The 11456-nt window shown below is 31.1% G+C and overlaps 2 protein-coding genes across 2 annotated transcripts; both read right to left on the reverse strand.

Annotated features, from left to right (window-relative positions):
• Positions 1 to 545: 545 nt before the first annotated feature.
• Positions 546 to 2262, reverse strand: LOC117932067 (leucine-rich repeat extensin-like protein 3). Its single transcript, XM_034853136.1, has 2 exons — positions 1766 to 2262; positions 546 to 1689 (listed from the first exon to the last, which is right to left on the reverse strand). Exon 2 carries the CDS (start codon positions 1547 to 1549, stop codon positions 677 to 679), a length of 873 nt encoding a protein of 290 aa, XP_034709027.1. The 5' UTR covers positions 1550 to 1689; positions 1766 to 2262; the 3' UTR covers positions 546 to 676.
• A 2809-nt stretch (positions 2263 to 5071) lies between these two features.
• On the reverse strand, positions 5072 to 5694 carry LOC117923092 (glutaredoxin-C1-like). The gene has a single exon (XM_034841344.1). It carries the CDS (start codon positions 5683 to 5685, stop codon positions 5290 to 5292), a length of 396 nt encoding a protein of 131 aa, XP_034697235.1. The 5' UTR covers positions 5686 to 5694; the 3' UTR covers positions 5072 to 5289.
• Positions 5695 to 11456: the final 5762 nt, after the last annotated feature.

An 11456-nucleotide genomic window follows, 5' to 3' on the forward strand; every position in this document is an offset into this window, starting at 1 on the left:
TATATTTTATTTAATTTAAATACATTTAATAATATAAAATAAATAATTATGCATATGATTTTTTAATATTTATATTTTTATATTTAATTATCATATAAATGATATAAAAAGACTTGTTAAGAAAATTATAATGTTGGTTTTTATATTTTTATCAATCAATTAAATAAAATTTAAAATAAAATAATTAGAATTAATTTATTCTTCTATTTTTTAATAATGAAGTTTAAGGTGTTCAGTGTGAACATTTACTTACAAAAGTGAACTTGGTCTAGTGGTAGCCACACAGGGTTCAAATCCCCCGCTGCAAGAAAAATGTGAAGTTTGGCCAGAGTTGGAACCCCTTTCTACAAGAAAAATGTGAAGGGGCTTGGCCCGCTTAGCTGCAAAATGGGTGATATTTTAGAAAAATCTTTGAAAAATCCGTCGACCAATTATGTAGAATGTCATGTCAGCCCTCACTAATATTTTGACAAAATATCGCGATATTTTAAACCATGATTGTAACACTATGGCACCATTGCAACTGTACTACCACAAAGGAATAATGTCTTGGGAAATTTATTTATTTTTCTTATTGTTATAAAATGAGAAAACAAATTGAATAAAGTACATAATTCTCTAGTATTAACGATGAATACCATATTAATTACATGCTTTAACACAAGAAATTATGAGATCAGGGGTGCTGGTTCTGAGGGCTGGTAGGAGGGGATGGAGGGTAGTAGTAGGGAATCCAAGTTCTGGGGTCTTCCCAGTTGAATGCTGGAGGAGGAGGGTTTAGTGAAGGGATGTAGGGTGCCCAAGTTTTGGGGTCTCCCAAGTTGAATGCTGGTGGAGGAGGAGGGTTTAGTGAAGGGATGTAGGGTGCCCAAGTTTTGGGGTCTCCCAAGTTGAATGCTGGTGGAGGAGGAGGGTTTAGTGAAGGGATGTAGGGTGCCCAAGTTTTGGGGTCTCCCAAGTTGAATGCTGGTGGGGGAGGGGGAGACAGGGAAGGTGTGTGTGGTATCCACGTTCTGGGGTCTCCCCAGTTGAACGCAGGCGGAGGAGGGGGAGGAAGGGAGAGAGGTGGGGTTGGAGGGAAAGGGAAGGGTAGAGATGGTGGTGTTTTGAATGGTAATGGAGGAAATGGAAGTGATGGAAATGGGGGCAATGGGGAAAAGGGAAAAGGCAATGTTGGCAGAGGAGGTAGCCGAGGCAGAGGAGGTAGCTGAGGCAGAGGAGGTAGCTGAGGCAGAGGCGGTAGCTGAGGCAGAGGAGGTAGGGGAGGTAAAGAAGGCCAAGGGAAGCCAAATGGTGGAAAGCAAGGCAGAAAGAATTTTGCAGCATTTAAGTCATTTGGCAATTCCTGTGTTTGATCTCCACAAATTGTGGTGTTCCTCTTGGATGGTCTGTAGCTCAAAGCATTCAAGTTGAAGATGCAGAGGTTGTCCTGTTTTGATTTCACCGAGATGGCATTAGTCGTCGTCTTCAAGCCAGGAACATTGCAGGCTGATGATGAGCTCCCAATCAACCTTGCCTGGCAAAGAGTCTGCATTGTGTGACCTCCCATGCAGTCAATTCCATCAACAGATGGTATTTCAAGCTTGTAAACCCCATGTTTACCAGTAGTTCTATTGACCGAGAAGTTGATCTCTTCATTGGTTCTAGCTGAATTTACCCTTAATTTGCATTGAATTTGAACCTCCACACCTGTTTACATCTTTAAATGTGAGTAAAATTGAGTGAAACCACACAGCAGTTTTCAGTCTTTCTCATTGTTCCTTACCTGGCAAGAAGTAGCTGTGCCTTGAGAGGGTGTTGTTGGAGCAGATATCACAAAAAACAGCACCAACTATCGCGATCCGAGAGATGGGTTTTGTTGGATGAGCCCCAAGGGGAAGTGGGTGAGCAAGCAAAGATACAAAACAGCAAGAACAATCATCAAATCCATGGCAAAAACATAGGCCAAGACAAGCTTCTACAGATGCATCTATGGGAATGGTTGGTAATCAGTGAAGAAGAAGAGCATCCAAAGAATTGTATTATTATACTAGTATACAGAAAGCATTCTCAGAAGATAATGAGCCCGTGAGGAGTTGGTATTAGGACCAACTGTAATCAAAGAGCTGAGAAGCTTTAACTATTTCACAAACAAACAAAGGCATGTGAAGAGGCCCTTTTGGCCTCTTGTGTGGTTGTAAGTTGTAACCCTGTTGCAGATTCACGGGTTTGGAGGCTGTGTGTTGAGTACCTAGACAGTGAAGGAAGTTCCCAAGATTTAAAACAACTCCATAGAATGGAAGATCAGAATCATTTGATGTTGTCCTTTCACCTTTGAGGGTTGTCAATGCTTTATGTTCCTCTCTTTGTTTTGTGGTTACATCCTGATGGAATGTTATAAATTAAAGGATTGGAGTCACAAGACAATGACTTCATCACATTCAATCTCAACCACTATTATTTAGAATGCACCTTTTTTTAACTCAACCCCCTCCCTGTCTAGAATTTAGCTGTTGTTCGAGGAAGAATTCAGAAGATGCAATATAATAGTTCTGCAGCAGATTGTGTAAGGGAGTCTCCTGAATATTTTCACAGGTCATGTGGGGTTTGCCCTCTAAAGTTTGAATCAATGTGTTGGATGTGCACATGGCATGCCTACTCCCATAACTCACACTCCATTCCATATAAATATTGTCTGCTTTAAAATTAACGGGTCACAATCCTCTATATAGACATGACACCAGAAGTCAAGCCATGACACACAAGACAAATACTGTTTATAGGATAGATAAAGCCCAACGTCACGTTGTGGGTTTGGCTTTGAAGTCTACATTGTACCCATAGTAATATGGATTCAAAGAGACAAAGACACCTTTCAAGATCAAAAGGAGCCCTACATCACGGTGCGGTTTTGACTCTAATATTATTTATAGTGGTTGATTTTCTTTCATATAGATACTATTTATTCCAATTTAGCAAATCATCACGACTTTAAAATACATTTACCCAACTAAGAAGAGTAGAAATCAGAAATTTCTCCTAATCATACGAGATATCACATGCTTGTCTGCATCACCGAATACCTAACTTGTGTTGTAGCTTGTCTTGATAGTGGAAGTGACGTATAAAGCAGACAAACAAAAAGATAAGGTTGAAGGGGTGGTTTTATACTTTCATATGCATTTTGGTGTCCTCTGTGTCATGGCTTGACTTCTGGTCCTACACAAAGCCAAGCATAATTGAAGTGCCTCTAAAGAAGCATACAAGATAATTTAGGGCTATTTACTAGCAAACTAAGCTTAGTATCATAATTGGCCAGGTGAAAATTTGTGGCTACATGTCACTACGTGACACAACATGGTTAAACCAAGTTCTATAAAACCATCTTGATGTGAGACTATAAAATATTGTAAACAATTTTGTAGTTTGAAAAAACTTTTCATTTTGAAGTTATAGTAAATCACAAAAATCACTTTTGTACTTTCACTTGTATTTTAATTTAATCTTTAAATTTTGTTTTTTTTTTCTTTTAAGTCTATAGTGTTAATCTTAAAGGGATAATTTCACTCATCTCCCTTGAGATTTTAGCTAAATACAATTAGTCCCATTTGTTAGAAAATTCGTTAAAAAAGTTTTTTATTTTGAATTAGAGGAAATGTGAGTGAAAATATCAAATGAGAAAGATAGAGGAGGCATGTGATGAAATTTCAAACCAATCAGGCCCAAGTGTATTTAACCAAAACTTCAAGGGAGGTCAATAAAATTCACCGTAATCTTAAACTATGTCCAAATTTGAAATGTGGAAAAATCCAAAGTTAAATTGTTAAGCAGCAGGGTTGTGAAAGGACTGGGCTCAGATTTAGAAGCATGGACCTAGGGTTTTAGGTGCTAGTTGAGCCTTTGTGTCACACTTGATACTTCAGGGCCTGAAAGTGGGGACCAAAGCCCAAGGTCCGAGGTATGTTATTCCGACATATAGGGAAAGTCGAAAGAGGAGGAAATGGATCCAAATTGGGCTAGGCCTTGCCATGTTTTGGGCCTTTAGGCCCAATTCACACCTCCACTCATATTTAAGGAGCTATTTTTTCGGTTTTTTTTTTATTCGTATCTAAGGGTCTCGATGATTATTTATGTTCCAAGGTTTTGACGGAAATTTTTATTAGAATTAAAATTTTAAAATAAGAGTAATATAATTGCCCTAATTATGTTGTTAAACAAATTCCCATTATCAAACTAAAAGCAAAATTAATGCAGCATTTTTATAAAATTGAATACAACTTTTTCTTATATTTCTTCTATTATTTAAAAAAAAAAAAAAGTTGAAAATTTTTACTACTCCATCCTTAAACAATTCTCCTACCATTAAGATAAAAGAAAATTGTAAAAAAAAAAAAAACATTTTTTACAAGCACAGACATATATACAAAAAGTTTAGGTTGATGGTTGCTTTCAAAAATAATTTTAAAACTATTTTTAAAAACCGTTTGTTAATATTTTTTAAAACAAAAGTTTGTTGGAGAATTGAAATATTTTAAATATATTTTTAAAATAATTTTTATATCTATATCTAGTATTTTATTTTTAATCATTTTTATTTTTGTATAATTATTTTTGAAAACCACCCTTTAAAAATCAACTTAAAATACTTGAAAAATGCTCTCAAAAAATAAAAAATAATTTTCTGATTAACAAGTGTTTTTTTTTCCTAGGGAATGTAAAATTGTTATTGAAAACAACAGCCAAACAAGCCTTTAAGTGGATAAATATTTTTTTTCTCTCTTTTTCCTTTCAATTAATCCACATTTTTGTGATTAATGTAGGTACAATTCAGTAAATGAAATATTTTCCAAAGGAAAAAAAAATCAATATGAAAGTTACACATGAGTTTTATTTATTCTTATTATTGTTTAACATTAATGCATGCCCTCAATTTCATTAATTTTAAATAATTTAATTAAATTACCTATGGTAGACGTATTAGTTCGATCATTCATTTAAATTCTAAGTCTTAACTTTCCTTTTCGCCAGCTTTTAGCTTTGATTTTATGAGCCTTTGACAAACTACCACTCAACCTTTCCATTAACAAGCAAAGAAAAGAACACTCACCACTTTCTTTTCTGTTTCATTTTTTAAAATTTCTTGGGTCTATACAGAGATGGTGGCTTTGATTTCATAATTAATACCACAGAATTACATTGAAACAGAGAGGAAAAGAAAGTCAAGGAAAGAGAAACAAAAATGGAGGTAGCTAGCTACCTCACTACTCCTCTTCTTTCCTGATCATGATCAGTATCATCAAACCTTTAAGATCAGAGCCAGAGAGCTCCGGCTTCCTTGAGGAGAGGGACCAGAGTCCCATTGATATGTGAAGCCATGACACTGTCCATTGACCCCACGAGCTTCCCCCCTATGAACACCACCGGCACCGCCGGAGAGTTCCCCAGCAGCCTCATCAACGCCCGCTCAATCTCCTTCCCTCTGGGGTCCTGGTCCAGCTCGTACACAGTCGGGTTTACGCCCATTCCGCAGAAGAGCCTCTTCACGGCATGGCACATGCAGCAGGAGCTGAGGCTGAAGATCACCACCGCATTCTCCGACGCCAGCCTCGCCACTCGCTCCAGCGGATCCGCCATGACTCTCGCCGCCGCTGCCGCTGCCGCTGCCGCCGTATAGTATCCCCAAGATTCGGAGTGGTGGTAGTACATCTGAACAGCACGGGAGGCGTGGAGAGAATGGTGGTGGGAAAAGGTAGGTTTATAGTGCGGGTGTGTCGGGGGCATTTTGGTGATTCCACATTTTGTCTCTTTGTTGTCGCAGCGCGTGCCTTGATTTTTGCCTTAAAAGGATGGCTGAATGCAAAGAAAAGTACAAAATTATCATGATACAGTGGCTTTAATGGAAGCAGTAGAAGGCGGCTATGAGCAATTGTGTACTCAAGAGAATACGCACTACATTATACACAAAGGGAGATGATCGTTATTTAGAGACACGGAAATAAGCTTTTTTTTTTTTTTTTTTATTAGGGACAAGTCTGAGGGTTCAGAAGACGGCTGTCTCCGTCCTGTTGTCGGAGGTTGGCCTTTTATTTTGTGTTTTTTTTTTTTTTTTTAAATATCATCACCAGCACCATGATCAACGGTCATCCTTCAACGACACCCATGATTTGACTTTGACCTCATATGGGTACTACAGGTGGACCCGTCATTTGAATTAAGATTAGCCGTAGGTTCTTTATCCATCGTGGAATGATGGTGCTTGAGAAAGTTTTTAAAATAAAAAATCAATTTGAAAACATGGAATACTTTCAATATACTATATCTCTTGGAACTATATTTTAAAAATAAGTAACGTTTATTTTCTATCATCCTTCACATTTATACAATTATTTTTAAAAATTGTTCAAGTGAAAATAATTAAAAATTATAAAATATGTTCTAATAAAATATCCTATCTTCAAAATAAATTCTTAAAAAATTGTTTTTAACAAAAATTTATAAAACATATTCTCTAGTTTTAAAAATTGTAAAAAGAAAAACGTTTTTTAATAGAAATTTATCAACCATATTTTCTTGTCTAAAAAATAATTTTTTTGTCTTTAATAATAAGAATTGCTTTTTAAAAGAGTTCCAAACAAGCATATAAATTTTATATGATAACTTTTCAACAATAACTTATTGCTTCAGTGTAATATCAAATTGATACATACCAAAAAGCTCAACCAATCAAAAGTCACATGTACTTTTAAGTGTTATTGTTTTGTACCAAGTTCAATCTTATTACTTCATATCTTAATCATATTTTTCTACGTTTTCGTCAAATTATTTGTACTTTACCCTATTCTTTTATACTTTAGTCTTATAATTTACATCTTTGTCCAACAATTTAAATTTTATCGTTCCACTTGGATTACATATCCTGTAGAAAGAAATTCAATATTCTAGAGTATTTAAATAAGCCTGATAAAAGACTTTGATTTTTATATCAAACTAATTTGGTCTAAAAGCTTTCATTTCAATCATTTTGATTCTTGAAAAAAATTGAAGAAAGGAAACGAAAAAGAGAAAAATGAAAAAGACTAAAAACTAAATTTTAAAATAATAAATTATTTTTATTTTTATTTTTGTAAATTCATTTTATTTAGTTTAAATCTTCTATATAAAAATTAAATAATTTGAAATAATTAATTTATAATTAATTTTAAATTTAATCTTCTTTCATAATCGTGCCAAATATAATAGGAAGGAATAATTTCTTTCACCTCCTCTAAGGTTTCGGCTAAATATGATACCTCTTATACTCTTGAAATTTCATCGAATAACTTCCTTATCCTTTTTCTTTTTTATTTTCATTCATCTTCTTTCACACTTCAAATAAAGGAGATATATAATAAAATTTAACCAAAATTTCTCGAAAGATAATGAAATTAATGCAAATAAGAAAATTATTTTAAATTTTTTTATTTTCTTAGTATTTTCTTGCCCGACATATAAATGAGATGAGAGAAATAAACCAACCAATCATTAAAATTAAAAGATGGATGTTATGTTAAATTATTTAATTTATTAGCATAATGAAGAAATTATTTAATGATAACAGTCTATTCCTTTATTATGAACTTTACTTCTAGATATCTATTTAAATTTCCCATCAGCTTTTAAGTGATTTTGTTACTACTTAAACTATCAAGTCATCAGCCATTACTCATAAATATCAAATACTTAGGTTATGTCGGGTATTTAAACAATATTAAGAAAAAAAGAAAAAAAATTCCTAAAAATATAAATTTTTATCATCTTTTCAAACTTCTTAGAATATTTAATGTTTATTTAGACACACTTATTATTTTCTAATTTTATAATAAAATAAAAAATAATACTAATTTTTAAATACGAAATCAAAACATTTAAATGTTTGAATTGAAAATATAATGGTTTTAAAATTGTTTAAAAAATTTTACCATATCAAAATTTTAAGGTTTTTAAAATAAATTTTAAGGATAAAAATAAAAATAAGAAGTGCATATAGCCATAGGTGCAAGTAGAGGGGTGGTTGGTAAAGGACACTTTTGGACGGCACTCAGCCTAAGCCTAATGGGCATCAAACATAACTACGTTGATAGTATTGAAAATTAGTTTACATTAATGGTTCTTATAAATTCAGATATTTTTTTAAGAGAAAAAGGAGGTATTGAGGGTTTCTTGGACTCAAACAACTGGCTCTAATGAAATTGATAAAGTTGTAATTAATCACTGCCAAGAAAAGAAGAGATCAATTGTGGTGCATGTGGGTGGTCAAATGCCCAATCCTCTTTTCTTCCATCTTTTTCCAAACACCATGTAACATGCCCTACACTCGAGAAAAATCGTGTGGTTTACCTTCATCCATCCAAATATAAAGTGCTTCTTAACACCGTCTTTATTGGCAACCTTCATATTATAAATATAAAAAAGGATCAATTTTTAAAGAAAATATTTAATTGAATATGTGGGGCTCATGTAGGACTTATGCTTAATGTTTTTTGGTTCTATTATAAATCTTGTAAGAATCGGTTTTTTTATAAATGGATTTATGAAATTTGTTTATTAATAGTATTTGTATTCATAAAGATAAGGAACATAATTCACATGGATATAGTAGGTCTCGTGGATGGTCCTTTGTGCAGGGATCTAAGATAGGACACGGAGTTAAAACGGTAAAATTATCAACAAAATTAACATGGTTAGTTTATATTTGAATTAAAACTAAATCAATATTTTAATAATGAAAAAATCAAACCAAATTAAACAAAACCAAGTTTGTTTAAGATTGATTTGATTAAAATGGTGTTTCCTTTTTTAACTTAATTTTAAATAGAATTTTAATATTTAATAGTATTAAATATTAGACCGTTTGTTTTTTAATATTTTATTTCTATTAAATATTAGAAAGTAAAAATAAAAAAAAATCAAAGTATTATTTTTTTATTTAAAAATTTTAGTTTTTTTCTATTAAGCAAAAAAAATTATAATAAATAATAAAAAAATAAAAATAAACAACTTAAATTTTAAAAGTAAATTACTTAAAAAAACAAACGTTAATCTTAAGTCTAATTTATTTTTAAAAATAATTAAAATCAATTTAGATATGAACTTATCGATTGTGAAACAAAGAAACCAAAAGCCGAATAAGTAAAAGCAGGTTTTTAAAATTCTCGATGAATAAGTATTAAATGAAAATCGATATAGTCAGTTTTTGTTGAATTGTTTAAATCTTTCACCTAAAACCCCAACCCCCATTCATTATTTTATTTATTTTTTGTTTTGTTGCAAGTGAAAGTCGATGTGGGATTGGAGCAAATCCCAGTACATGGAGACTCTGAGTTTGTACTGGCTAAAAAGAAGGAAAAGCACATACACACTTTCTCTGCATGTTTACCTAAAGTTGTGACAGTGTGGACAGTTTGAATGGAAAAAGGGAATAGGCGTGCACTGTACACATGCAGAGGAGTCGGGCGGCGGTGTACGGATACGGCGTAGACCGGCCAAAGACGTGGAGCTTTTTTTCCTTTTTGGAAAATAACGTTTTGATACACAAGTTAAAATAAAAAATGAAAATCCAAATTCATAAAATCTAAACTTAATATTTTTTTATTTATTTATAGTTTTTGAAAAATATCTTTTCACACACGTTTAAAAAAAAATATTAAATTTACAAAATTTAATTTAGTACTTTTATTTAAAATTTGATACAATACTACTTTTAAATTGAATACGAAAAGTATGTATATGTATATAAAACTTTGTTATTAATATCTTTTATTATTTTTATGAAATTTAGTCATATTTTTTATAGTTCGAAAATCTTTTTTATAATTTAATTACATTGCAATAAGATTAAATAAATAAATAAATTCAAGCCAATATTTTAAATTAACTTAATTTAAGTTATTAAGTAAATCAAATATATTTGATAAAATAATTTAATAGTATAACTTGAAGTTAAAAATAATTTTAAATAATAAATAAAAATAATTAACTTATTCTTAAATCCGCACCTTTATTTTATCTTTTTATCCTTATTTTTCATAATTATCTTCATAATCTCTTTTATTGTTTCACAACTTTCATGGTTACTTAACTTCCTTTACCTTAATTATAATTTATAAGGATAAATATATCAATTTGATAATTTATAATAAATTTGAAGTTAATTTTATTAAATAATTTTAATTCTTAAAATAAAAAATAAGTTTTAAATTAATAACTTAAATATAATTTAACTTAAAATCAAATTAAATAATTAAGTAATAAATAATAAGTTTTATCAAATACTTCAAAGTTTTATTCAAAATTATTAATGGATAGCAAATGATATATAATAGTGATTTATTATTATTATTATTATTATTATTATTGGTACTGTGTTGAGCATTGGAGGACCATTTTTCACTTTTTGAAGGACTTTCTACTTGGCTTGTTTGAACCCCAATTAGCATGTTTTGTTGTGGATTTTGGGCCGGTTGACTTCTTCCTTGGCTGATAAAGCTGAAATGGGCAGGTTGATTAGTTTAAAGTTAAGATGGGGACTTGTCAAACAAGGGACTTTTTTTTTTTTAAAAAAAAAAATAATAATTTTAGGTTTTTGCTAAAATCAAGGGGCTATTTCTTAGAATGAATGTTATGTTTGGCTTGGAAGAATTAGAAATTAGGAGAGAAAAAAAATAATAAATTATTTTTATTTTTTAAAATTCATTTTACTTTCTTAAAGTCGAGATTATCTTTAGTTTGGAAGTATTAGAAAAAAATTTTAAATTAAGAAGTTATTTTTGTAGTTTTTAAAATTTATTTTATGTATTTTTTTTTTTTATATAATATAAAAATATATAAGTTTTTAATTAACTTTAATTATGTCAATTCTTTTGACATTTTTATGATAAATCAAGTACGAAAATATTATTATTATTATTATTTTATTTTCTATGTTACTTTCGTAAAGCCAAACTTAACATTAAAAGAGCATTATGTCCTTTGAATTATAGAACAATCATTAAAAAAAAACCAATTGAACAAATATAAGAAAAAAAATATATTCCTTAACCAGTAATTCACATTAAATTATTGGATAAATACCACTAAATAGAAAAATTTTAATAAAAAAAAGATCTTGTCTTCCATAAATTAGGAGATAACAATAATTTTTTTTTTTTTTTTGTATTGTGAAAGAATGAATCAATGGATGGGTACATATTTACTAGAAGAATTTTTTGAAGAAAAAATTAAAAAAGAAAAAAAGAAAAAATTATCATTCTCGTTATGGGCTTGGTAAGTAGGGTTTAAGAGGCTTAAGGGTCCATGGGCCTTTAGTGTGGGTTTGGGCCTAGTTTAGAAGAGTTTAAAAGAGTAAGGTCCATGGGCCTTAAGTATGGGTTTGAGGACAACTAACAAACAAAGGCCAACAGAAGTTCAAACCTCACAGGAATGGCAGTCCAACAGCCAGC

Source organism: Vitis riparia, chromosome 1 (assembly GCF_004353265.1).
Source record: "Vitis riparia cultivar Riparia Gloire de Montpellier isolate 1030 chromosome 1, EGFV_Vit.rip_1.0, whole genome shotgun sequence".
Lineage (NCBI taxonomy): Eukaryota > Viridiplantae > Streptophyta > Magnoliopsida > Vitales > Vitaceae > Vitis > Vitis riparia.

Excerpts from the sequence above, each read along its gene's own strand:
- LOC117932067 (XM_034853136.1), bottom strand. The coding sequence starts at position 1,549 with ATGGGAGGTCACACAATGCAGACTCTTTGCCAGGCAAGGTTGATTGGG.
- LOC117923092 (XM_034841344.1), bottom strand. The coding sequence starts at position 5,685 with ATGTACTACCACCACTCCGAATCTTGGGGATACTATACGGCGGCAGCG.